We start from the raw sequence: 25,871 nt of genomic DNA, 5'->3' as shown, positions 1-25,871 counted from the left end.
TCACAGCTTCCCCGCCCTGTTTCCAGTAAATGTAGAGAGGGCATCCATGAGCGCGGGCGATAATACATCGTATGGCTCCAGGCCCAAAGATCTCAACTTCCAGCGGACATGATCAGCCCCTTTCGGATCGAAGCCCTGCTCAATAATCGAAGAGACGAAAGCAGCGAATTGTGGTTCCTGCCATCCCTTCTCATCTGAGAGCTCCACATGGATGAAGTCGAGTCCCTTGAAGGCATGGTCCTTCTCGATACGACCAAACAGGTGGACGCCGCATTGCTTGCAGGCGTAACGCTGGATGGCGGCTTTTCGGTCAACGACGGCTAACTTGCCCTGGTTGGCTGTGACCTTGAGATTGGCAACGGGCACAACGCCAACGATGGAGAAGAGCGAGCCGGCTGGCTTCCAGCATTGAGAACATCCACACGCATGGTTGTGAAGGACGTCGCCGGTGATGGTCACCTCCACTTTGTTGCTAGGGCAATGGCAACGTAGCTTTCCACCAGGGAAGTTGTTTCTTCCCTTGGTGATACCGTTGTCGATCAATGGATGTAGAGAGACTGACATGGTGATATGTATTGCTTGCGTGCCTGTCTTTGAGGGTTTAGAATTAGGGATGGGTGGTTTTATGTGAGGAGAATGACTTTTAAACAGATTTTAAGGAAACTTGAACTTTTTTTCCGACGAGATCTAGGATATAACATTCGGGTCGTAAGCAGCAGGTGGGGTCGTGTCATCCAGTTGCCATTTCTCCGCATTCTATATATACAAGGTACAAAAACCTAGGTACAAGGTACCTAGTAGTGTAGATCCCGGGGGCCAAGCAGCACTACCCCATACGATAAGCACAACCCCCTCTTTTGCTAATCCCGACAGATGTCCGACGCGGCGTAGTTATCGATCAGAGGAATAACAATCGTCCGTTCGTTGTGAGCTTTGCAAATCGGCAAGTAGAGCGGGGCCATGCGGGATCAACCGACATGTTCGAAGTAGATATGCGAACCCCACATTCAGCAATCAGCATGCTCTATGGCGTAGGACGAGTACGGGGTACTTGCAGAGAGGGGAGAATGCAAGTCCGATCAAATGAAATTCCACGACTCCCCACAGCGCAAAGAGAGTCTAGAAAGAATGATACGACGGCTATCTTCAATAGGAAAATGACGTAAAGCCGAGCAGAGCAGCTGGGGTGGAAAACGTACCTACGTAAAGTCGTGCAGTAGCTCCTTCGTGGGGAATAAGAAGGATTTGAGAGCTCCTTAAACCCCAATGGCGAATCAAGGCAGCGTATTCATTCGCAAAGCATGCACAAATCTAAATCGACAATGGCAAAATTAATAGCACAATTTCAAAGTTCCTTCCCAAGACAAAACTCAGATGGTAAATGTTATTGGTGCTCCGTTTAAGGGGCTCGAAACCATGCTTACTAACCAGCTTAAACCTCTGAGACACTACTTAGTACCAGAGCTAGGAAATTCAAAGACATATAATAAATCAACTACCCCAGTCATACAAATATTCCATATTCCTTTTCTAAGATGACATAATATATTCACTCTAATCTATATCCTGAATTTGAATAGGTTGGTTAGTTTAGCTGTACTAATATTTGAAGGTAGGCGAATAGGAGTAAGTATCGTAGGTTGCGCGACTGCTTGATTTTTGGGCACTTACTAATGTCACGAATACAAATAGAAGTGCCTTAATCAAGGAACCATCTCTCTATTGGACTATAATCGTAGGTACGAAGATATTAAGCTAAAGAGAGAAGGAGAGAGAGTACAACTTTTCTAGGGGTAAATATTCTCTAAGTGTATCATGTGATAAATCACGTGATGGTACACGTGATCGGTTAGTGTGGGTCGGCGCACGTGTCGGGCGTCGTTCCAGAACCGTTACAATTAGTAGATATTAGTTTAACTATTTTATCTATAACTTTAAAAGGTATATAGTAATACTCTAAAAGATGGCTTAAATAATAAGAAATATAATGTACTTCGCTTTAAAATTAAGGAAATATGTATAAATTAAGTCGGGGTAGTAAAATAGATTTCAAACTGAGATAAATACAGATATACGTATTTCTTAATTTCCTAGACGAGCTGTTTAAGATCAAGTAATATACTATCGTTCGTCTATAAGGAGGTTAGTAGTCCGATGAAAGTTTGTAGTAAGTCCCCCGGCACCGAGGGATGTAATAGCGCGTGCTCTTGTATTTACTTGTACTAGATAGACAAAACGGCTATCTATATTTCTGCTCACTAAGGACACATCGTCAATTGACTCGAACGCTTTCGGGTGAGATGGTTTGATTATCCCTGTCAAAATTATACTCGGACGAAATTAGCTTCCTACATTTTCGCTCGTCTTAGGATTACCCCATCGGAGACTCTGCACATCGGATCACCCCCATCGGAAGGTAAACGCATCAACAGGGGTTTCCTCTCGGTAAGTCTAGCATTACTTCGGATTATCCCATCGGGAGAAATAGCCATTAATCGGTGTACCAGAGTTTCCAACAAATCACTAGCAGGCATGGAATATCGTATATATAGTGGGCAACATCTCGCGATTTTGGACCAACGTCCTTTCCAGGATTACATATTTCGTTCTGCCATATAATCACGAATTGCAAATCCATCGAATTCGTCTTGGAAAACCATGGACTTCAAAGAACAAGCTATAGCCCGAGTGCAAATCACAGCCGTTATGCACCGGTATGCCTCGCTAGCCCGAGAGAATTGCGACTGGGCCGAATTGGCGAAGCTATTGGCTCCTGGTGCCATATATCGAATAGGAGGCGGCGTGGAAGTTGGTGCTGGTGACATGAAGGAGGTCATTCGTGGAAAAGAAGCCAAGTATATTCGTCACCATATCACCACGATTGATATTGAATTCACGAGCGGTGTTGAGGCTCACTCAAGAGCGCAATTTTTTGCTGCAACAAACTATCTATTCAACGATCATTGGGGACACTGGAAGGATACATGGCGGAAGCAAAGCGATGGTTCATGGCTCATTCAGGATCGCACCATTGTTACAGAAGGAATGGCCCCAGGTGGTTGGTGTGACAAGGTGTGGGGTGAGGAAGCCCTGAGTGCTTCCAAAGCGGAGAATCCATGATTTCTGGGAACGTGTAGCAACACTAGCTGAGGAAAGCGGATAGATCTTCTGCAGCCTCCGCCTATCTTCAAAGGCTTGAACAATATCAAAACTTTGTACATTCATCAGCTATTCTTGATGTTCGCTCCGTTTGATCGGCCAAAATATAATCACGCCTTGGAGTAAGGTACTCCGCAGCGTTTTATATCCTCCAGGAAACGATAGACAGTTTCACATAGGGGCGAACTTGTGCTTCTGCCATCTTGGAGATGTTTCAAGAATACGTCCAGCATATCGGAAGTACGATGCAGCGGTGTTAACTTCCCATCAGAATCTTCGATACAGGGCAGGCCCTCGCCTTCATAGATAACCCTTCCATGGGCCTCCAAACCTTCGCCAGCAGGATTCAAAGAAATGAAGGGAGCCCTGTTTAACGCTGCCTCGTCAATGCCCGCTGCGCTGCCAGTTGAAAGAAAAAGGCCTATGCCATAACACCAAATGACCAATGCTACGCGACAAGCGGCCAATGGCCACCAGATGGGGCGTACGACATCAATGCCCGACCATTGTAGAATCTTGAAAACCTGCCCAGCATGTGCAATTGCTCTCCTAGCGGCGGAAGATTGTGCCCATTGCTGAAGCTGTGGTACCAAAGGCCTTCCTGATGCATGGCCATCCTTCCCTGCAATCAATTGAACGTCATCATGACAGATGAATAGCTCAATCCAAATTAAATGATATATTAACATACACGATATAGACAACTGGGTTCGACAGCGGGGACCAAAGACGCGGCGCTGCAGCACATGCCACTTATTCAACATGCTCTCCAGCTCCTCCGTACGAAGAAAAGCAGAGCTCATGACCGTATGCGATTTCCCTGAAGCTTCAAGCTGATCATTGAGGGCAAGGAAACGATTGTTAAGGGCATGATCCACGATTTGTGTCTGAATGGTGCACAGCAGAAGACGTAGTTGGAGTGGTGTGACAGCAAGCTTTAAATGCAGAAAGTCATGGCGAAGAAAGAGTTGGTAGAAGGCAGCGAGCGACGGCGGATGCAGCTTAGTAGTTGACTCTCGTTCCATACTGCAGTCATCAATCACAGCTTGCCATTCTTCTTCGCTTTGTGAGAAATATAGCTCATCCGAGGACGGCATGGGGCAGCGAATTCTAGTGTAATGTAAAGTACAGGGTACACCATAAAACAGGCTGATTTCTTGGTCTAGCACGTACCAAATCTGACAAAGCCTTTTTTTTTGGTCAGAAGACGAGATGACTGGAGGGAACCCAATGTAATCATACCTTACGAGTCGTTCCCGTTTAATCCACATAGGCCACGACATATCTAGCTCATCACGGCTACCAAGGCTGTGGGAGGTAAGGGGCTTGTAGTAGCCTCTACGTACCAAAATCTATATCGGTTAATTGTGTACGCGTTGCCCAAGTCATTATACGTACTGCAGTATGGGTACTGTGGAATGCTTCGACTAGCTCTGAGTGTCTCTGAATGCCTGACCATGCACTGAAGATAGTCACCAAGATAAGACAACTAATGGTCCACACGTCGGTGAGGGAAGTCTCGTCTCGTTCTGCGGCCTCAGTGACGGTGACTCGAATGAGATAGGACAATTCCACAGAGAACCTCTGGGCTTCTGAAACCGGGGACATCAGACAACCAAGGGTCAAAATTGAAGTCAGAAATATACCCATATCTTCATAGGGCTCTGGCTTATTCAATCTGGAGTTCATGCAGCTGGTAGGGTGAACGATAGGATAGAGAGTTGAGAAGTTGCGTTGATAAGTCTGGAAAAAATATTGAAGCGAATCGAGAGGAGGGAACTGATGAGGTATGAATCCTGAATAGTCTTGATTCGGCGCTTTATAAAGCATGCCATGTATCCTCGCAGATAAGGCATCTCTGAGCTGCTCACCAACTTGCATTATTGGTAGGCCCTGTGGGATTAGAGGTGGTTTCAACTTATTAATCCGCTTCCAGCTAGAATGATCATGCAAAAACTCGCAAATCTGCAGAATCTTGATTGGAGGCCCCTTCTTGAAGTTGTAAACGAACGGAGAGTTTGAATATGGACATGTATTTTTCTTTTTGACCGCGATCTTTTGTAACCTGTCTGACGTGGCTTGTTGAGGTTTGATATGTCTCTCTACGGTCGCGTTTTCGTCTAGGAAATTATCTAATTGGAAACTCTCCTCTGGCAACCAGAAGAAGTTTGGGAAATCGGGCACCATGGACGGGTCCGCGTCAACAAGGCCCACACAAGATTCGGTCCATGGAAAATACAAATCTCGATATTCCGTATTCAATTCGCGAGCGTCCGCCGTCTCAAATTGCAACGGGGATGCAGCACAGCTAGGATCTAGCTTGGCACTCGAGGCAATGGAAGCCTCTCGCTGGTCCTGGTTTCGTTGGGACAAGTTCTCGACGGAATTTGGTGTGGTAGAATCGTGAGCGAACCATGAAACTCGTCCCAGTGCTCCCGAGTTTGTTTGGTAGCTATCAGAAGTTGACGAATTCCCCAACATTTGTGTGGGTATAATTTCGGCCTGTAGATTAGCTTAGAAATTCCGTAGAGCGTTGATAGACTCACTGGTAGGCCCATTTGTGACACTACAACGGAGGCATGGTCATGCCCATTTATATTTGTCATTGAGGTCATCTCGTCGCTCGGCGAGGGGTCCAAAGAAGATGCGGGCGGCAGTGGACGTCGCCGTCCGCCTAAGATGTTTGGCCTATTTGCACTACAATGCAAGACCTTAGAGACACAACGGTCACAAGGAAGTTGGCCATTGCACCGGACTTTCGCCTTTGCGCAGGAATCGCATGCAATTGAAGTTCTCGGCCTTCGGGATTTAGTGCCGCCAACTTCATCGAGCTCGGTTTGAGTTCCATCAAACTCCTGGTGAGTCTGTTCGTGTCTTCGTAGAACATCACTGCACGTATGGATAGTTAAGGTGCGGTCTTTCCGGAGAAGCATTGGGACGTATTAGAACGAATAGCCACATACCTTCTGCTAAATGCTTGAGAACATGATGAGCATCTATGAAGACGTAGAGCGTTGTCTGGAATGGGTCAGTCAGGATCGTGCTGGCCGGATGTGGCGGACGGGAGAGATGCACATACGCTTTAGCTGATGCCTGTGTAGATGCTCTTTGCGAGAGTAGCTTTGGCTGCAATAACTGCAGTGGAATCGATGACGGGGATTTGACATTTTGGGAGGAGATTATCGGTTGTTGTAGCGCGGCGACACTTGGTCTTTTGATCTGGGCAACTGGCGCTTCGTGATGCAGAAAATGCCGTGCCTTCCAGTCGAGCTTCTGACATTACATGAAGTGCTAAGTTGCCCTAATTCAGGATCTACCACCTATCCATTCCTCGACTCTAGAGCATCCTAAGGTCAGCACTCGATGACAAGTTTACCGGCAGAGTGGCGGAGTGGGGCTCTCAGATAAAAGGTCCGTTGATTGAAATATCGGGATTTTAAGTGCCGCGACGCTACTTAGTCGAGTAACCTGATGAAGTAAGACTTGACCTAGAGAGGACCATGGTAGTTAGCTTACTTAGCTACCTAGGTACCCACGTATATATATATATGCATCTTTAGCATATGCCTAGTATAAGCTTTATGGTAATAAGTACCTGCTTTAATACGAATGCTAGTTACTATAGTATGTAGATATAGCTAACCTTAGGTTCTTTGCATTTAGCTATAAGTATATACCTGGATTTTAAGTTTTCTTACTATATAGTTATATTTGTTTCTCTGCCCCCTCAGAGCTGCAACTTTAACCCGGGGAAAGTGGAAATCCAAGCTATCACACCGATCTCAACCCAGCCATGGGGTAGCGGGCAATGAGGTAGATCATTGCCGGGTTACAGCTCGGCCAAGGTAGAGAAAAGCTCCGTTAGTTGAAAATATCGGCGTTTGTATCGCCGGCACGCCACTTATCTTGGAGCAGACTTAGTCTACCTAGCTAAGCACATACTCGCACTAATATAATATAAGAGGAGTACGGCGTAACTTGAAAAGAACTCAACCAACCGACATTGTGCCGTTTCAACCAACGGAACCTTTCTCTGCCTTGGCCGAGATGTGTGCCCGATAATTGCACCGGTGAATCCCAGCGAACAGTGGCAAAAGTTGGGTCTATCGACTCCAGTTTCTCCCCGCCCCCATCCGGCTCACTCCCTTCAATGGCATGGTGGGGAATCCGGGGTTTCTGTCCCCCCCCCCCCCCCCGCGTATTATGAACGGATACGTCGGTTGAACCCCAACAGCATCGAATCCTAATCTTGTCGGGTCGGGGTGGGGGTGGCGACGGGACGTGCAAGAGACAACAAGGCCAGAATCGCTTCCAAATGGGTTGGTTATGAGCCGCAAAGGAAAGGAATTTTGGTTTGAAGCCAATAAGCAAACCGCGCGGAGATCCGGTTCGACTGTTCTCGAACCCGACGGCTAGACCCAAGACTATATTCAAGTATGATACGGAGTACTGGTGCAGCGGCCCAGATATGTATAAAACTGGCCGAGTTGATTTGTTTCCATCTGTGATCATCTCCTCTCAGCCACGACCGAACTAACGATCATGGCATTCCAATCCCAGGTCATTATTGCTGGAGGGGGTCCTACCGGGCTATTTCTAGCGCTTCGTCTGGTCCTACGAGGTATTCGCGTCACAGTACTCGAGAAAGACGCTGTTCTTCACCCAGCCGTCCGCGCATTGGGATATTTTGGCCCGGTTCACTTTGCACTGCAGCGGGCAGGAATCTTCAATGAAGTTCAGGAAAAGGCGCTCTTCCTTACAGGATTCTCGTGGAGAAAAAGGGCGAAGCAAGATGGGCCTAACGAGAAGCAATGGGGTGACTTGATTGCCGCGTGGAACCCATGGGAGCTCTCTGCCCTCGAGGAAGGAGACTGTGGCTGTGGCCTTCTCTGTCTAGGACAAGACAAGCTAAGAGAAATCATCATGTCGAAATTGATTGCTTCAGATCTTGCGCAAGTTCTACTTGGACATGAGGTTATTGGACTGTCTCAGGGCGAGCATTCAGCTACCATCACAACGGTTGATGTTTCTGGAGCGGAGAAGCAGTTTACAGCCCCATTTGTGATCGGCGCTGATGGAGGTAAATCACGAATGCGAAATTTAATGGGTCTGCCCTTGGACGGATTTACTTGGCCCGAGACCATCATCGCCAGCGATATCTACGTCAATTTCTCTCCACCAAAAGATGGTATGGCAACCGTCTATGTTATCGACCCTGTGGACTGGGCGTTTATTTGTCCTCTCGCTGAAATCAACTACGGCGGATCGAACCTCTATCGCTGCACATTTCCGATGTCGCCAGAAGAGTGCGAGCCTGCCGTTTTCGATGACTGCCTGAAGAAGAAATTCGAGAGAATGTTTCCAGGAGCGCGGCCGTTGAAATACGAACTCAGAAGATGTCAACAATACCGTAGCCACCAACGTCAAGTACCGAATTACCTCGTTGGGAGATCAATCTTGGTCGGAGACGCTGCTCATCTGAACGCGGTAAGAGATACACGTCTTGCAATGCAAAATCAAACTCAGATTAGCTAACACCCTTCTTTCCTGGTAGCCTTGGGGTGGTCTGGGCCTTACAACCGGCCTCCTGGATGCGGACTCTCTTGCCGATGCACTCAATTTCGTAATCAACGATGGCAAGCCACTATCGATTCTTCGGAGCTGGGCAGATGCCCGGCATGCAGTTTTCAAAGATTTCATCAATCCGGTCTCTACAGCAAATAAACTACGATGTCATGACACAAACCCAGATGATCCAAAATCCGATCCCTTCTTGAAAGCCGTTATGGAGCAAGACTCAAGCGCTTTGCAGGAAGTAAATGCCGGACTGGACAGGATGGCGACTGATATGGCGGACATTGTGATGGGCCAATCATTATCGAACCTATAGGAATCGTCATTAGGACGGATCTATTATATCTGGGCGTTGAGTGATATATTAGATCTCGTGCATGGCATGCTTTCGGGTATAAAACGTAGGCCATCGCTGTACTAGCGAGTGTATCGATTAGACTTTCTATGATCTTAAATATCATTGATTATGCATTTCCAATTGCTGTAATTCTATGTCATTTGAGTGCTGACAGACACCCACTAGAGTAGCACGAATGAAGGGCTGGCAGTGGCAACGTGGCCTTAAGGTAGGCTAAGGATCTTAAATATTCGAAAATCATTAAGCCAGTAGCAGTATCCTAATCAGGCGCACACTCTCTAACTTTTAAACCGTACTGTAATTCGTATTATATGACACGGAACACATCACCGAGATATCTCTAGGATAACATCTAGAAGGGTGATTCTACTACTTTGAGCCTTTTAGAGCTCTGGACCGTTGTAATTTACTGTGCAAAAAAGCTTTTCACTTGCTACAAGATGCCGCGTAGGGGGCAGTTCACTTCGCCCAAATGGATGTGTTGCGTAGTCTCAAGACACTACATTATACATGTCCAAAAAGTAGATTATCTACACCTTTAAAAAGGTTAGTAATCAAGAAGATAATATCACTAAAACAGTAGCTCGAGCTAATAGATCATTGGCGCTAGTCGTGGTTAGATTTCTAGCCATGTTGGCCTGTACCATATCTACAGGCTCCTATAAGTAAGAAGCCTAAATAAGCCCTTACCCGTAGGACTACTAACACTATATTATTAACCATCTCCACACATCCAAGGCGCTCTATGCATTTTCGGAGTATACATCAATAAACAAAGAAAAGTAGGAGCTTTTGTATGTGAAAGGTCTTTTGGGCTATTTGAAGCTTGCATTCGGCCAGAAAATTTCTCCCTACTAGTATACTTAGAATGGCCAAACCTTCCTTCCACCAAAACCTTATCTATCTATAAACTCCGTTGCACCTTCTAGCACGGGTTGCCCTGTGCTTCATGGGACGATACCGTCCACTTTAAGGTGTAGGATCTAGTTTCCAACGAGACTGACAACTATCACATCCACTCCAAAGAAATAGTTATTAGACAATAATAGAACACTGTTATATTTGTTTTACAGAAAAAAACCATTCAGAAATCTTTGCTTTCTCCTCAGTGGCGGAAAGCATGCCTTCACCTGTTATTTCCACGAGACGTCATTCTCTTCTCAGGCACACTATCTACACCTTAGCTTTATCGGCTTCGGCAATGCTTTCAACTTCAACTGGGGCATCGATATGCGAGTTGAATGCCTCGCTAGGATTACTTAGAAAACAGGATGCTATTTTAACATTATATTAGAGACCATAAGTGGTAAGTAGCAGTTGGACATACCAATGAAAGCGATAGCGGAGAAGGCACCTGCAGTCACCCACACGTATCGAAACGCAATGAGATACGTCTCTTTTAATGCCACTGTAGCAACGCCAATAATCTCCTCTGTTACGCCTGGGATCTCAGCCAGGCCCGCGAAGTTTGCGGTCACGAGAGCACCGATGAGAGCGCCGATGGATGACTCCGGGAGGCCAAGGGGCAAGGCTGCTGCGGCAATTTTGGGTGCAAGGTTCTGAGATACACACTGGTTGAAAACGGCGTTGTAAACTGCCAGTCCAACCGTGGCACCAAGGTTGCGGACACAGAGGACTAATCCCGTCGCTGTTGATATTAGCTCAGCCGGAGTGGCAAACTGGGCTGCTGTCATTAGAGCTGTCACGCTCAATGCGAGGCCGCCGCCCAGGAAGAGAGGGTAGGCCCAGAAATTATTCTGGGGAGTATTGGTAGTTGTCGTGGCCATCAAGACGAAAAATATTATAAACGAGATAAACGCCGCCATGGTTGTATCACGGAGGGTCTTCGTCTTCCAGCAGTATGCGGCGCCAACTCCGGCGAAAACTATGGATGCAATGAAAGCAATGCCGAAATGTGCTCCTACCACGACCGGGTCCGAGGTGAATAAAATGCTTGTTTCGAAGGGAAAATAATTGTTCGCGGAGAAGAAAGCCAAACCCTCGACGAACAGGCAGAACAGCGCGATTGGGAAGTTTCGGCCTCGGCCTCGGAATAGTCGATGGTGGATCATGCCATCGACTTTGATAAACCATTCGTACAGAACTAGTGCGGTGGTGAAGAAAACGCCAACAGCGAAGGGAGCTGAGACACGAGCGTCTGTCCAAGGGTATGGGTTCTGCGACCATGATAACCCAACACAGAAAAGAGCCAGACCCAACGTCAGCAGAGCATAGCCGATCCAGTCGAGCTTTTTTAGTTTCTCTGTAAATTTCAGCGTACGCTGAAGCTCCCGCAGAGGAGGGTTGTAGAGGAATGCGGTGAGGATTGCTGAAAGCGCAAAGGTCCCTGCACAGATGTACCAGTACGTTCGGAAACCTTCGTGGTTGCTGTTCCGCGTCAAAGCTCCTCCGAGGAGCAGTGAAACGAAGCCGGATAGAGACCCTGACACGTTGACTGCAGCTTGGGCATATGGTCTATAATTTCGAGGCAAGACCTCCGACGTTATTGTAGGGACCAGGGCCTGCGAACCAAATGCAAGACCGCTGAACGTGAAGCCGACAAGTACCGATCCAGGTGAGTTGGCTCGCGAGACCACAATACTTCCCACACAGCCTAATATCGTGAAGAAAATAAGCAGCCACTTTCTACCCCAATAGTCGGCGGCCTGGCTGACCGATGGACTCAGCACAGCCGTGCAGATGGTAATAACCGATGTAAACCAGACAATGTTGCCACTACCTCCCGTGACAGCGGTGATGTCACGAGCTAGAGCGCCAGACCCGACGACACTGCAAAGCTGCGCCACGTAGATCATGTTTACGGCCTGCGAATAAAGTTACAACGGTGAAAGATTATTTCCTTGGACGAGACTTACAGCGACCAATATGTAGGTCTTTGCGTGTACCCGGCCATTGGCTTCTTGTGCATCGACGTTCTCGACGTGGACTACCTGGCCTTGTTCACCCATGGTTGATTATCGCAATATCCTTGCCAATCCTTTGTGAGAGAGAATCGACCTTCGCAAGTTGGTGCGAGGAAGCTGGGGTTTGAATTGGATGTGATGCCTATATATCTGCATCGTGAAGACCGCGGACGTATACAGGTACTTCATAGAGTGCCAGGGGATAAAGTGTGGAGGCCCCAGAACTCCCCGCATTCTTCCCGGTGGGCTGGTCACTAGCTTCCAAACTAATTAAGGTTTCCGTTCCTCTTCGTTCATTTCGGGTCGGTTGGGGTGGGGTTGAACTTTGTAGGTAGGACATACGTAGCACTATGATAGTACGAAGTACCTCCGTATACTTACTCCGTATTAGCTTTACATCGCTCGGTCCTTAAAAGTATAAGTTAAAGATAGTATATTATTCTATTATTTATACTCTAGTCTTATTTAATCTTTAGAATTTACTAATAGGTATTATGGTATTTATTAAGTCTTTTTAGAACTATATTATAACGCGTTATAAGCCGAACCAATCCCTGTGCCATACCACTAAGCCACCTATCAGGGCTCCCCACTTTTGAATCACCTGACTTAGGTGCGGCTGGACAGCAGCCAGATAATAGGTATTTGAGGACTACCCACCCCTTTGCTTTTTGACTCTTCGGCGTCTAGTTCTAGTATTCACTAATATTATATATTACACACTTGGCTATTCGCTAGCGAATCCCTAGAGAACTAGTAATATCAATTGCCTACTGACTGCCCTTCACTAAGATTGCCCAGCTGCGAGATACACAACAGTTTTTTGAATGCGAGGAAATTGCGGAAGAAGAGCTCGGCATATATTTTTCGTCGTTGAGGTAGAACTCACCTGGTAGCTACTAGGACTCACTACTTAATCGGGGGAAGGGTTTCTTGCTGCCGCGCTGTATGTAGACGGGGAAGAATGCCTATGTAATGTCAGAGTTTCGTCTGAACCTGACGTTCTTCATAACCGGGAAATGTTTCAATAACATCTGATCTGCGTTTCCTCCCCAACATTGACTCTGGAGGCGCCTGGTATTACTAATGCTACTTTCTCATTTCCCAAAACTCGCGCCAAGAAACGATAAATCAGGTCGAGACAACTAAAAGAATGAAATTTACCGATTGAACATTGTTCTTTCAGCTGTCTCGAGCGAACAAGGTCAGCAAGTGCCAGAACGTGAGTAGTGTCCCTTCCGAAAGGTTCCATGTTTGCCAGACTTAATTGGCGATCTTCCTGCAAGATGTCTTGGCAGGACATCCTCATGTCTCTGAGTATCCTTAAAACTCTCAAAGATCAGAGCACCATACAGAGATGTTCCATTTTGGAGAATCCCTGAAATTCTCATGCAACACGCAATCACATTAACCTCGCCATATTCTGACGATGCCACATCAAAGTCCTCCATTCCCCATATTGCTGCATAATGCTACAAGTGATGGAATCTCGATAGACTCACAAATCGAATTATGTTACTTCCCCCACATTACTGCATAATGAAACAACGAAGCCATCTTGATATTTCAAGGCGCCAACATACTATGCTGCAACCATGGGCTGCAAGTGAGAGACTCTCCGGCGTTGGACCCCCAAGACGGATCAAACCCCCAAGTGAAGAATAGTAAAGGATCGATAAGTATATAAAGGTAGGAATCTCCCCTCCAGTTTGATAATCACCTCCTTCTGTATTCCTCCAAACTCTTCAAGCATCTTCTGTTCTCACATCTATACACACTTTGTCTGTCACGCACTTCAAAGCTATCTACCAAACCCCTACATCTACAATAGCACCAACAGAGATGAGGCAAACCGGCCCCCCATTGTCCCTAACACAGCCAAACACACCACCGAGTAGCCCGAATCTATCGCTGTCCCAGTGTTTTGTCACCTCGAGCGATGCTGAAGAGTTGGTCAAAGCGGTCACGGACATGCAGATGACCTCTACTTCTGCCCCGAAGTGTACCTGTTCCTATACGCCTCTACCGCCTGATAGTCTACATCTCCCGACACCTGCAAAACTAATTACGATGTAAGATCTCAAAGATCTCTTTCTCAAGGTCCTTGACAAGCGCGCAGAGGAGAACGCCGAGGTCTCTGATAAACCTAAACCCGACTCTCCGGATAGCACCACATCAAAGGAATTGGTGGCTCGCGCCTCGCTAATAGCTTTCAAAGAAGTCGATGAGATGTAAGTTTCTGAACTCACTTATCTATGTATCCACTAACGGACATTGACATGTAGCTGGGATGACAAGGCATACAAGTACACCGTTGTGGAAAGCCCCAAGCCAAAAAGCATTAACAACTTGGATCAATACGTGTTCGTAGTTCGTGGGTGGGTTGGTATATATTCTATTGAAGCGGAATTCATATACTGACAATTTCCAAAGACAAGAATAGTAAAGAGAATACTTATTTTGTTGACGTCAAGTTGTTCATGCTTCGAGACGCTTTGAGGGAGGTCCTCTGTGACGTCCCCGGGATTAACATTTTGGAGGAAAAGCTCTCTGTACGCATCCATTCTTTTGTTGTAAAATGAACAGAAACTTACACTTCTATAGATACAGCGGAACATTCTCTACAACTTCCTCCCTGAGATTGAGTTATGTCGCGACAAAATTGACCTTGAGGACCGAGCAAGCTATGAACACATCAGCCTTCTCATCGACCATATCAAGACATCCTACGCAGACCTCACGCAACGACTTGGTGCACTCCTCGAGGCCAAGGAGATCACTTATGACCTACTCTGGGCTTTTTTCAAAGCAAACACGTTAGTCTACACCACGTGCCCGGGAACGGAAAAGCCAAGGTGCATCAAGTACGAGTCTGCCGCAGAGGAAACTACCCAGAGCGGAGTAGAATACTTCCATATCAAAGGGAGCTATCTGGACTTTGACGGGAAGATTTTGGGAAAGGTTCCGATTGAGACGGCGATTTTGAAATTCGCTGGATCCAAACCTGTCAACTCGCTCGAGGCCTTCCCACTCTATTATCACGAGGAAGAGGAGGCTGTCAAAAAGATGCTTGTCGAATGTGACCGGAGGTTCTGCTCCTTGAGAGGTACTCAACATCGGCAGTACGATGAAACAGCTTTCCAGATGATGAAAGGGAAGCCTCGCAAAATCACTATAAAAGGCAGAATTATGGTAGACTCGGTCAAATTTCTACAGGACAATCCCAACTACGCTCGACCGAGCATTTTCAAGAGCTCCAAAAGTGTCGGCATTTGGCATGATTTGGACGACGAGCCTAGCACGCGGCTTGACGAATCAGCTGTGAAAAAGGGCGTTAACATCAACGAGTTGAGCAAGGAAGATTTTCTGCTCTGCAGTCCTACTGTGCTAAGTTACAGTCTAGAAAATAAGTTGTACTGTAAGATCACTTCACCAGAAACTCTGTACATTCCCACTAACCTCTCCAAAGTGGAGTTCGCTGTCGCAGATATTTCGGAAATCTGCTGGGATGAGTCTATTTTCGGTCAGCTCAAAATCCCAGCCAATTCGAAGGAGCTCATTCAAGCCCTGGCCACCCAGCATTCGAGCCGTGAAAATGCCCACGCATTTGACAACTTCGTCAAGGAAAAAGGTCTTGGATTGATCATACTTCTGTAGTACGTAGACCAGTATCAGGAGCAAGCCTAAAACTAACACGCCCGATAGTGGGCCACCTGGTGTAGGAAAGACAATGACTGCAGAGGCGCTCGCAGAACTCCTTCACATGCCCCTTTTCACAGTGAGTTCAAAGTAGACCTAGCTATTACTGAAACTAATCTAGACAGGTTTCTGCGGCAAACCTCAGTCACAATTCATCAGCAGACCTCGATACGCAACTGTCAAAGATTTTTGATGTAGCTAGCCATTGGAACACCTTGCTGCTCCTCGATGAGGCAGATTCATATCTCCGCCGACGGTCTGACAACTCTCAACATAACGCTCTAGTTTCGGTTTTCTTACGCAAGCTTGAGTATTTTACCGGGATTATGATGCTCACAACCAATCAGGTGACAGAGTTCGACGGCGCTGTACAAAGTAGAATACACATTGGGCTCGCTTATAGCTCTTTAGGGTTTGATACCAGAAAGAGCATTTGGGAAAGCTTCCTAAACAAGCCAAACGCAAAGGGCAGGGTGGTTGGTTTCAAAGGCACTGAGCTCCAAGATCTGGCAGAGCGCAAGCTGAATGGTCGACAAGTAAGCTATCTTCTGTAATAAACTCATGCCTTTTTGTTAACAAGTTTTCCTTCACAGATCAAGAATGCGGTGCGTGCAGCACATGCTTTGGCGGACTTTGAAAAGGTAGACTTGGCTATGAATCACCTGCACAAAGTCCTTGATGTTGGGGCAATCTTTGAAAACGACTTCAAGGGGACCGGTGCGACTGACAATGAGCATGCCTACCATTGACGCCTAGATGGTAGCTTGCAAACTCCAGCGGTGGATTTCGTTCGCCCTCCTTCATCTTACCTAAAATCGCTAATGTACTTCAATTTTGGACTGTTGCATTCTGTTGTTTTGCTGACGTGATGTTTTTGATAAATCGTGTGCGCACAATGGCTCTCAATCTTGCACGACGAAGACATTGCCTGAATCTAGTTAACTAGCCCGTACTGGGACTCATGACTGACCGGGGCTGCGTTCTTCTATCAGTATATATAGGAGTCCCTCCGCTCTGCAGAGTATCTTGTCCACCTTTTTCTTGACATCTAATATTGAACTTCCATGCTGCACCAACTCTGCCTTTCCGTCAAGCACGAGTACGAAGTGACTAAGGCCAGGTCCGCAGATTTATGGGAGAACTGCCGCGAGGTAGTCCTAAGCAGTGTAGCCGTCAGCCTGTTGCCGAACGGAGTCTTTCTAGTAGTATGGCATTGTATAGCGGTGGCCGCTAGGCTAGCGAAGATAATGAATCGCTGACGGGGATGATGACTGAGAGTACTATAACGGAGCCATATCATCCAAATCATGTTACCCACCAGAGAAATGTAAGCTTAATAAAGAGTAATTCTAAGCAAAAGACTGACCAGCTCAAGCAATTTTGGAAATAGAGATATGAAGTGCAGAAGAAGCAGTCTCCCTTTGACGAGGAAGCGCAGCGGATCATATCCTTCCGCCTAATAGCACTATATCGACTAGCCATGTTTAACGCTGGCGCTATCCGCGAGACCAAAATCCGCCAGGTACTCAAACAACTGTTGGGGCCAGGCTGTATACCGAAGCACGACAAACGCAGGCTTCGAAAGCGCTCCCAACATTTGCTCCGGAGGCTGAATAGGACCATGTATGCCAACCAACGGCGTGGAACTCGGAATACTGTATAGTCGGTGCTTCATCCATGCTGTTAGCTCTTCTCTTCGCTTCTGACTGCTAGTGACAGACTTGAAGCACTTGTCGTACTTTAGACATCGAAACGCAAATGGCAACTGCTAGCAAACAATAGGTATGAAGACTAAGAGTAGTAAAACATAGCAGAAGCTGTATTATAGAACCATGAATGAATCATCCATCCTGCCATGTTCCGGAAGCCCACCCGACGCCTAGGGCAACATCAGAGAACGTGACCGGGGATAGGGTGTATGTATGTACTTACTACCTAGAGGAAAACCGCACGGCCTTGTATTATACTCATAGATAATGGTTCGCCATCCAAGGCTCTCACTGCGCGGTGACTTCCAGCCTCTTGGGCCAACTCACGAGCTGTCCGCCCCGCCCCGCGTTGTCCTTTGCAGACAATGAACTACCTCTGTCGACCAACAGCTTGGTCGCTGCGCCATAACCTAGCTCCGCACAGTAATGCAACGGTGTACGTCCAAGATTGTCTTTTGCTGCAGTTTCCGCACCGTTGTCAATCAGCAAGTTGATGAATTCCTTGGAGCCATCTCTTGCAGCTAGATGGAGGGCAGTGACACCCTCCAAATCTGTGGCAGATCCTGCCACGCCCGTTGCCAACAGAAGAGCCGCTGTTTCCTCAGACCCGCTCTTCACAGCCAAATGCAAAAGTGTCTGGCCCTCTGAGTCCAAGTAAGATATGTCTGCTCCGGCAAGGAGAAGCTCCTCAATTGCGTCCGTATGCCCCTCCTTTGAGGCCCAGCATATTGCCGTCTGGTGGTACATGTCCTCTTGTGTTACCGAGGGCCCATGTTCCACGAGCAGGTGTATCACCTCTCTCTCACTGTGCTGAGCTGCTCGTATTAATGGCGTTCTATCGAAGATATCTCGCGATGAGTGATATGTACTACTTTCAAGTAAGTGCCTCGCTTTTTCAATATCCCCGTGTGTGTACGCTGTCGAAAGGAGGTCAACAGTATCGAAGGAGAACTGAGGCGCTCTGCAAGTTGGGCAACCCCCTGTCTCAAAAACAGATTTGGCCATGCAGGATTCGTGCCCCCCAATGTGGACATTCGCACAGAAGCATCACCATCTCTACCCCGATATCTCCATTCTGCAGACAAATCGGACACGGCTCCACGATTGTCGAGTCATTAATGATCTTCCGGTTAACCGAGCTGTCGGGAAGTTTGGTGATACTGTCACGATATGTGCTCCGCAAGGCACTAGTATCAAAAATGCATTCCATCACTATACTGTCTGTCGGACTTGAGATTGAACATACACGCTAGTTGAATTTAATGCAATTGTAGGTAGCGTTAGCTCGTGAACGATGTGCGCGGGAATGGTGTACCGGGAATGACTCATTCAGTGTCGAACAGGTAGAAACAGAGAGATGACGAAAGCTTGGAATTCTTCACCCCGCTAAATCAAGGGTTGATGAATGACTCGCCAAGCTAAATATACGGGACGGGTAATGTTTGTTCCACAGTATTGGCATCTCTGACAACAACCTCTTTCAAATATCAGCAAATCACTTCACACTGCTCGAGGTGAGGTAAACGGTAGGCAGGAGTCGTGATGGAGAGTTTTCTGATCACTATTGAAATTAGAAGGTGTTATTGATTTCAGACCGGGTAGTTGAAGAGCAGTCGACCAGCCCAGCAGCAGCAACGAACCCCGCATCGTCGTCGAATACTACAAATTCATCGGGGCTCACTTATACCGGGGGCAAAAGCTGGTATTGGTGCAGGCATTGCCATCTGTGGTCTCGGAATCATATCTTTGTGCACTTTTCTGTACCTTCGAAATTATAACAGGAAGACAGGAACACCTTTGGGAAGTATATCGACTGCTACCAAGTGTTGGTAGAGGAACATGCTTTTAGTCTCGAGTGAAGATAAAAGAGCATAGTATAACGTTTATACTATCCGGCCTAGTAATAGAGGTTAATCACGTGATGTTGATGGATATTCTATCAAGTGAAGGAAATGAGGCACGATGTGGTATTGTTAGTATGGCGGGATATAATATTTGACAAACAAGGGCGCTTATGCAGCATGTGAGACATTTGATTCTTTTAGAAATAAATATTGTCCTAGGGAACCCCAAGGCCAACGTTGAGGGCATGAAGCATCACAAGTAGGGAAGATACGCTACGAGTAATGAGGGTCCTATTGCGAAGAGATCAAGCAAGGAGAGAAGAGAGGTCTGGGGTAGAAGGCCTTTAAATACAGGAGATGAGCTGAAACAGCCACGAGCTTGGTACCACGTGACGCCGTGCCATCACACCAGCTAGCTTCAAGTGTGATCCTTTCTAATTGAATTGCCCACCATAATATAAGTACCCGCAATTGCCATTCGAGACTATATAAGTGAAGCCGTTGTCTACCGGATTAGTCAGGTACGGACCTTTTATCACGCCAAGTCATTAGCCATTATGTGAATGATGAATAGAAAAAAATTAAGTAACGAAAAAGAAATTACTTACGACTGAATGATGCTTGAGAGCTGCACTGGTTGCTCTGTACTTGAATGCACTGCCCATAATCATCTTGAGATCCTACAGAGAAAAAGGTTCCTGCGCAGGTATTACTTAAGATTCAGTCTACGCAGCAGAGGTAAGGGGTTCCGGGATTGGAAATGACAAATGAATTGGAGCCGGTGATTGCCTCGACCAGACCATTCACATAACAAGCTCGTCTAGAGCATGCATGTCTTTTCACTTTGGCATCAATAGACAGATTAGGAGGTCGCATATATCTTTCCTACAATGTAGTACACACGGGTTTTCGTTCAACTGTATCTTATTCGATCGACGATACCCTGCATTCAAGCCACAATGTCTCGGCAGTATATCCTTAACTCAATAGGAGCTCTCAAGGATCGAGGAACAATTGATACGCCATAAACTCCATGTCTTGCATCCCCCACATTTCTTCTTGGAATCAATGAAACTGTCTTGACCATTCAAGGAACCAACATCATGCTATACCACCCACCGCCTCGCCGTTCCTTAGTCGACAGTCCCGCATTGACCGCGCAAGAATGGTCTCGGTGGTCCGCGAATGGATGAAGCTATTTTGATTATTTCCAAGCGCTAATACATCCTGCGATGAGCTACGAGTGATGGACTCTCCGGTGTTGGACTTCCAAGATGGATTAGACTGTGATTGTGAAGATCGATGGGTATATAGAGGCAAGTTTTGACCTCCTTCTTCATTCCTCCTAGTTCTTCAAGTAACTTTTAGAGCTTCTTATATACGACATCACTCCTATTGAAGCTACACCAACTAGCTTCTTCATCGACAATGGCTCCTCAAAACTCTTCAACTATGGCAGAAAATACTCGACTTGTTCATTCAATCTCAGACGCCCAAGCTTCGATCCTGGATTTGGTATTGTTCCCAGGCTTCACCCGTATGTCTACTGCTATCCAGGGGTATCTCACTATCGACTTGAGCGTCTATGTTCCTCTGATGTGTTTCTTTGGGCTGGTTGTGTTCGTTTGCAGACGTATCTGGGAGCGTTTGTTGGGATGGCTCGAGACTCATTTTAGTGAGTGCCCCCTCGCTTCTTACAAGGAGAGACCCCAGTTTTTGACAATCAGTAGCTTCAACTATTCATGTGCGATATCGCGAAGAGGTCTATGATATGTTGCTGTTATGGGTATCTTCTCAGAGCTTCACCTAGGACGTTCGTTCCTCCCTCGCAACCACCGATTTGGCCTCTGCATCGACACAGCTTAGGCGTTCAAATGACGAAGATACGAAGCGAAAGACTATATTCTACACACCCTGGAATGGACGCTTTTTCATTCAGTATCATGGCCATCTGATTGTGTTCCGGCGTGAACATCGGGCTGGAGAATTCAATAGTCGAGAAGAGGTCTCCCTTTCCTGCTTTAGCAGATCCCTACGAATTCTTAGGCAACTGCTTACTGAGTGTTGCGTCGAGTATTCAAAGCTGATTCAGGGCAAAACCTCTCTGTATGAGCACCAAAATGGCACCTGGGCGAGGTCCATGGTGTCGGATGTAAGCCATATCTCGACAGTTGCTCTCAACGAGAGTGTGAAAAAGGAGTTACTCAAAGATATCGGGAACTTCCTCAACCAAACAGCTCGACGATGGTATTCCAACCGCGGTTTTCCCTATCGCAGGGGTTACCTGCTGTATAGGCCCCCTGGGACTGGAAAATCGAGTTTGAGCTTATCCATCGCTGGATATTTTGGTTTGGATATCTACATCCTCAGCCTTTCTGCTATTAATGAAGACTGCTTCCGGGAACTATTCGCCAAACTTCTAAGTCGTTGCGTTATTCTCGTAGAAGATATTGACGCCGTTAGTTCGAAGCGATCCGGAGACGCTGAAACAAATGACTCACGGCCTGGCTCTCTTTCTCAACAGAGCAAATCTGTCTCTGGAAAGGTGTTTCTATCTGCTCTCTTGAACGTTATTGATAGTGTCGGATCACAAGAAGGCTGGGTCTTGATTATGACTACTAATCACATCACATACCTCGATGAAGCGTTTATACGACCTGGCCGCGTGGACAAGAAGGTCGAGCTCGGGCTCGCTGACAAGAAAATGACGGCTAACCTCTTCTGTCTCGTCTTCAAACCCGTAGTAGGCGACGTCGCTCTTCCGGACGCTCAATCAGGAGAGGATAAAAAGGTCTATGAAGCTGTAGTGAGTCAAAGGGAAGAGGCTGAGAGAGTTGAGAGGGCGGCAAAAGAGTTCGCTACTAGAGTGCCGGAGCTGAAATTTTCTCGTTTCTTCTGGAAAACAGGAAATTACCAGGGGAAGTAATCGATAATGTGGAGTAACCCATCTCGAAGCCCGTTGATACTCGACCTGAGATAACCCAATATTCCAAGTGAGTGCCCCCCTGACGGAGCGTAATCAAACTTTGCTAACAATCCATTTAGGTTAGAAGAGGAATCTTCAGCGACAATCGAGATGGTTCAACGTCCATTGGCATTGGCACAACCAACCACCCCACCGAGTACTATTACACGGTGTAACGGTGAGTAAGGCCCTGAAAACAGGGGATTTAGGACGCTGTTTTTAGGGTCCTGCTAACTAGTTCTCGGCTAATTATATACCCTCTCTTCTCTATAGCACGCACGGCCTGTCTATGCCAATGTCCCTGGTCTTAAACAGCTGAAGCAGACAATGCAGCGATACCAGTGCTGTGGGCACTGCCACGTACTTCGTATATGCAGTGAATCGAGGAAATCAAGGTCTTGGAGAAGTTGGAGTTGGAGACTAGGGATCAGCTCCTGCTCATTTCATGCATACTCAGAGCTAACGATATTGCGTTGCATGGAAGGAGATACTGAGTAATGAAGGAAGATGCCCGATAAAGTCTCATGTAGTGGATGAAGGGAAGTGCAACATTTCATGATTCGTATCACGTGATTCAACCTCCTTTTCCAAGCTCGGCTACCACTTTTGGTGCCCTGCTCTCGAAGCGAATGAAAAAATAAATGTGCTGCTTCATAAGTCCTAGGGTGTTACAGCTGTAACTACATTGATTGCTCATGCAATGATATCCGAACCGTGTATTTTTATGAGTCGCTGCTTCCAAGTTTGTTCATCTGACTCCTGACCGCAGCATCGACCAAGCCCAGAAAATCCTCATCCATCAAATATGTCCACTCCTCATTCTGCCAATGATTGAATCCCTGGGGCGTGGGAGGTGTCCAGTCTTGCGGGAACGGTGTGCCATTCACAGCATTCTCATACTCCTCTTTATGCATGCATCTGCCCGCGATATAATTAACTCCACGCATCGCAGCTGCAGAGCGGAAGCTATGCTGGTCGAAATGTCGAGGCAGAATCTCAACAGCCGTCGCTCCAGGTGCCATGAAAATGATGTGCGTCATGGCAGCGCCGTGATGGCCAACGAGGATGTCAGTCGACTGGGCAAGTTTAATCTGCTCTTGAATTGTAATACTGGCGAAATCGACCACATTGATAGGAGACTGTGGGTAGCGTTCCTTCAGACTTTTCACCCAACGGTCGAGTGCGACAAACTTCCTATTCTCTTTTCGCTCCACGATTGTAATAGTCGGATGTTTGTGAATCTCGGTGACAGGGCGCTGGACCACGCCGTAGAATTCAAAGATGCGGTGGACGTATGTCGTCAAAAGCGTCTGCGAGGGGCAGGCCTCAGGATAGCCAGTGTCCAGTAGGTTAGACCAAAAAGGACTGCCACATCCAGGAAGCGGAAGGATCACATTGCCAAAGCAAGCTGCTCGCTCCCAGGAGCTCTTGCGGATGGGCTTTTTCCCAGTAACAATCTCCCAGAGTGGTTCCAGTAGCTCCTCCCGATCATCGTCAAAGACTAGTTGAACATGCGCGGCATCTTCGTCGGACAGCCAAGGTGTTCCGGTGGCAGGATTGATAGCGATCCGTACTGCATCCAAACTATGCCGCGCCTAATAGAACGTGATCGTTAGATTCGTTGCGCAGGCATTTGTGGAGGGGAATGAAATAGGATGAAAAAAGGCAAGGGAAAGAATAGCTCCGAAAACGTACTTGCAAAATCTCCATCAACTTGTGCCATAGGTTGTGTGTGTCGGTGCTATCCCGTCGCATAAGCATCACCCACTCCTTGCTATCACTCTTCTCCCGTGTACAGCCTTCGATGTCCCCGCTGTTTTCAAACTTCCAGGTCTTCAACGAAGCACCCACGCCTGTATCACCCCAATACCATCCCCAGTCTGTAGGCCGGTCACGGAAGCCTTCGAGCTCAGTTGCAACATCTGAGGAGTTGGCTCGCTCCGCTGCTAGATCCCGAAGTTTGCATTGGATGCCAAATTCCTGCTCTGAGCCGGTCTGCTGCTCCGGACGAAAAGACACGCCTTGGGCGATGCACAGAGGGTCGGTCTGTCCCCACCCTCCCGTCATCGGTATCGTAAGTCGTGGTGCTGTGAAGCACTGAAATGCGCTTAGCGACTCCGATTCGCAGTATGGTAGTTGATGGGTCGCGATGTGCTTGAGATAGGCCGGCGTGAAGAATAGCTCGCATTTCTGCTGGCTTTCGCTGAATGTTAAGGGCGAATAATCTACCGGAAGACTCGCAGTAGCAGCTGGGGGCTTTGGCGATTTGAGGGCAATCTCGTCATCTTTCGTCTCTGTCAATGGTTTGGATTGTCGAAGGCTTCCTTCATTGAAGTTGCCGGAAAAGAACTTTGGCAGCTCGCCCACGCAGTACATGTAGTACACCACGATGACGAGACCCAAACAAATGGCGGAGCTGAGGATGCTGTACTTGCGGTTCAGGCGTATGGGACCTGCCATCATGGTGGCTTTGAAGGTTGAAGCTCGACAGTCACAGTTACAGTCCCAGTGAGGTTTTCATGGAAACGAGTTCCAAATAGCTGATGTTCTGCGGACATGTTGAAATGATGGTGGTGTTGGAATCCAAAGAGATGTTGGTGTTTGAAAGCACCTACAGTACAGGAATAGAAAGATTACATTGCGCCGCAATACCTTGGTAAGCGAGCCGCCCTGAAGCCCACCTAAGCCTTTATAGGCTGTACAGGGCGGCTAATCGCGGGAATTTAATTGGCTTCCGTCGCTTCGGCTTGCCGACCACAGAATGGAATCTACAGGGCAGTGAAACTTCGCTAATCCGGAAAGGCTTCTGTTGTTGCTTCGATATGCCAACAAAGAATCTATACGGAGGTACTCCGTACAGCGGTTAAGTATGGTAGTAATTAGGGGTGTGAGGACAGGGGTGAGTTTGTTGATACCTTTCATAAAGGGGTTGTTTTTTCTGCCAAGTGTAAACAAAGCACACAGAGATTGCGCGGCGTACAGTACTACCCCTTGAAGTTTAAAGAGGAGTCAAACATCCCCTGTCTTCATACCCCTAATTACTACCATACTTAACCGCTGTACCTCCGTAGGCCAGTGATACCTGTGATACCTAAAACCCAACTGCAGGAAGCTTAAAGACAACTGTGCCTCAATTTTCATATATGATCATCTGCTGGCAGACTTTATCTCGTCCCATCCTCCAAATATACGTCCATACAGTTCTCCAAATTTTACTCCCTGTTGCTCTCAACCGTTTATTCGTTTACATACTACGCGAACGAAAGTCCAGCCTTACCATACTTGGGTTACGCCGCTGGGATGAACTCCACACCGGACTCTTGGTACTCTGCTCCTGAAATGGTTCCGGAGGCAGGTTTGCAGTATATCGACAAGCAGGACCCAACACCACCCTATCCTGATGATGGGTACAGCTCGGAGGTTCATAAGAACCGTATCTGTGGTCTGAAAGCACGGAGCTTTTGGATCTTGTTACTACCGGAGCCAACGTCGTCAGCACTCCTACAAATGACTTGAACACTTGCATCAACCGCTGCGCCGGGTATAACTTCCACAACAACTCAACTGGCTGGTATGTTAAGTTCCTCTCGTCTGCCCCTCCTCCCAGGATACACATTCGCTCTACCATATTATCAAAAA

At 47.2% G+C, this 25,871-nt stretch overlaps 9 protein-coding genes across 9 annotated transcripts; 4 read left to right on the top strand and 5 right to left on the bottom strand.

Moving 5' to 3' along the window:
- On the bottom strand, positions 1-564 carry BP5553_01297 (putative glutathione-dependent formaldehyde-activating enzyme; the record flags this gene model as incomplete). Its single annotated transcript, XM_032009920.1, has 1 exon — positions 1-564. One exon carries the CDS (start codon positions 562-564, stop codon positions 1-3), a length of 564 nt encoding a protein of 187 aa, XP_031873974.1.
- A 2,094-nt stretch (positions 565-2,658) lies between these two features.
- On the top strand, positions 2,659-3,120 carry BP5553_01296 (uncharacterized protein; the record flags this gene model as incomplete). The annotated part of the gene is made up of 1 exon (XM_032009919.1): positions 2,659-3,120. One exon carries the CDS (start codon positions 2,659-2,661, stop codon positions 3,118-3,120), a length of 462 nt encoding a protein of 153 aa, XP_031873973.1.
- A 149-nt stretch (positions 3,121-3,269) lies between these two features.
- On the bottom strand, positions 3,270-6,092 carry BP5553_01295 (uncharacterized protein; the record flags this gene model as incomplete). The annotated part of the gene is made up of 5 exons (XM_032009918.1): positions 3,270-3,781; positions 3,851-4,269; positions 4,402-4,511; positions 4,558-5,661; positions 5,706-6,092. 5 exons carry the CDS (start codon positions 6,090-6,092, stop codon positions 3,270-3,272), a joined length of 2,532 nt encoding a protein of 843 aa, XP_031873972.1.
- Positions 6,093-7,701: 1,609 nt separating this feature from the next.
- Positions 7,702-9,049, top strand: BP5553_01294 (Uncharacterized protein; the record flags this gene model as incomplete). The annotated part of the gene is made up of 2 exons (XM_032009917.1): positions 7,702-8,646; positions 8,714-9,049. 2 exons carry the CDS (start codon positions 7,702-7,704, stop codon positions 9,047-9,049), a joined length of 1,281 nt encoding a protein of 426 aa, XP_031873971.1.
- A 1,215-nt stretch (positions 9,050-10,264) lies between these two features.
- BP5553_01293 (Uncharacterized protein) lies at positions 10,265-12,060 on the bottom strand (the record flags this gene model as incomplete). The annotated part of the gene is made up of 3 exons (XM_032009916.1): positions 10,265-10,365; positions 10,419-11,916; positions 11,968-12,060. The coding sequence occupies 3 exons, from the start codon at positions 12,058-12,060 to the stop codon at positions 10,265-10,267; spliced, it is 1,692 nt and encodes a 563-aa protein (XP_031873970.1).
- Positions 12,061-13,857: 1,797 nt separating this feature from the next.
- On the top strand, positions 13,858-16,463 carry BP5553_01292 (uncharacterized protein; the record flags this gene model as incomplete). Its single annotated transcript, XM_032009915.1, has 9 exons — positions 13,858-14,017; positions 14,093-14,246; positions 14,301-14,389; positions 14,449-14,567; positions 14,620-15,433; positions 15,485-15,671; positions 15,721-15,793; positions 15,840-16,250; positions 16,308-16,463. 9 exons carry the CDS (start codon positions 13,858-13,860, stop codon positions 16,461-16,463), a joined length of 2,163 nt encoding a protein of 720 aa, XP_031873969.1.
- Positions 16,464-17,711: 1,248 nt separating this feature from the next.
- On the bottom strand, positions 17,712-18,428 carry BP5553_01291 (uncharacterized protein; the record flags this gene model as incomplete). Its single annotated transcript, XM_032009914.1, has 1 exon — positions 17,712-18,428. One exon carries the CDS (start codon positions 18,426-18,428, stop codon positions 17,712-17,714), a length of 717 nt encoding a protein of 238 aa, XP_031873968.1.
- A 2,267-nt stretch (positions 18,429-20,695) lies between these two features.
- On the top strand, positions 20,696-22,193 carry BP5553_01290 (uncharacterized protein; the record flags this gene model as incomplete). Its single annotated transcript, XM_032009913.1, has 3 exons — positions 20,696-20,942; positions 20,998-21,029; positions 21,078-22,193. 3 exons carry the CDS (start codon positions 20,696-20,698, stop codon positions 22,191-22,193), a joined length of 1,395 nt encoding a protein of 464 aa, XP_031873967.1.
- A 761-nt stretch (positions 22,194-22,954) lies between these two features.
- Positions 22,955-24,692, bottom strand: BP5553_01289 (Uncharacterized protein; the record flags this gene model as incomplete). Its single annotated transcript, XM_032009912.1, has 2 exons — positions 22,955-23,827; positions 23,928-24,692. 2 exons carry the CDS (start codon positions 24,690-24,692, stop codon positions 22,955-22,957), a joined length of 1,638 nt encoding a protein of 545 aa, XP_031873966.1.
- Between the last annotated feature and the right edge of the window lie 1,179 nt (positions 24,693-25,871).

This window comes from Venustampulla echinocandica, assembly GCF_003357145.1.
Source record: "Venustampulla echinocandica strain BP 5553 chromosome Unknown scaffold_0, whole genome shotgun sequence".
Taxonomy (NCBI): domain Eukaryota; kingdom Fungi; phylum Ascomycota; class Leotiomycetes; order Helotiales; family Pleuroascaceae; genus Venustampulla; species Venustampulla echinocandica.
The sequence above is the reverse complement of the archived record's forward strand: the minus strand, read 5'-3'. Positions and strand labels throughout refer to the sequence as shown.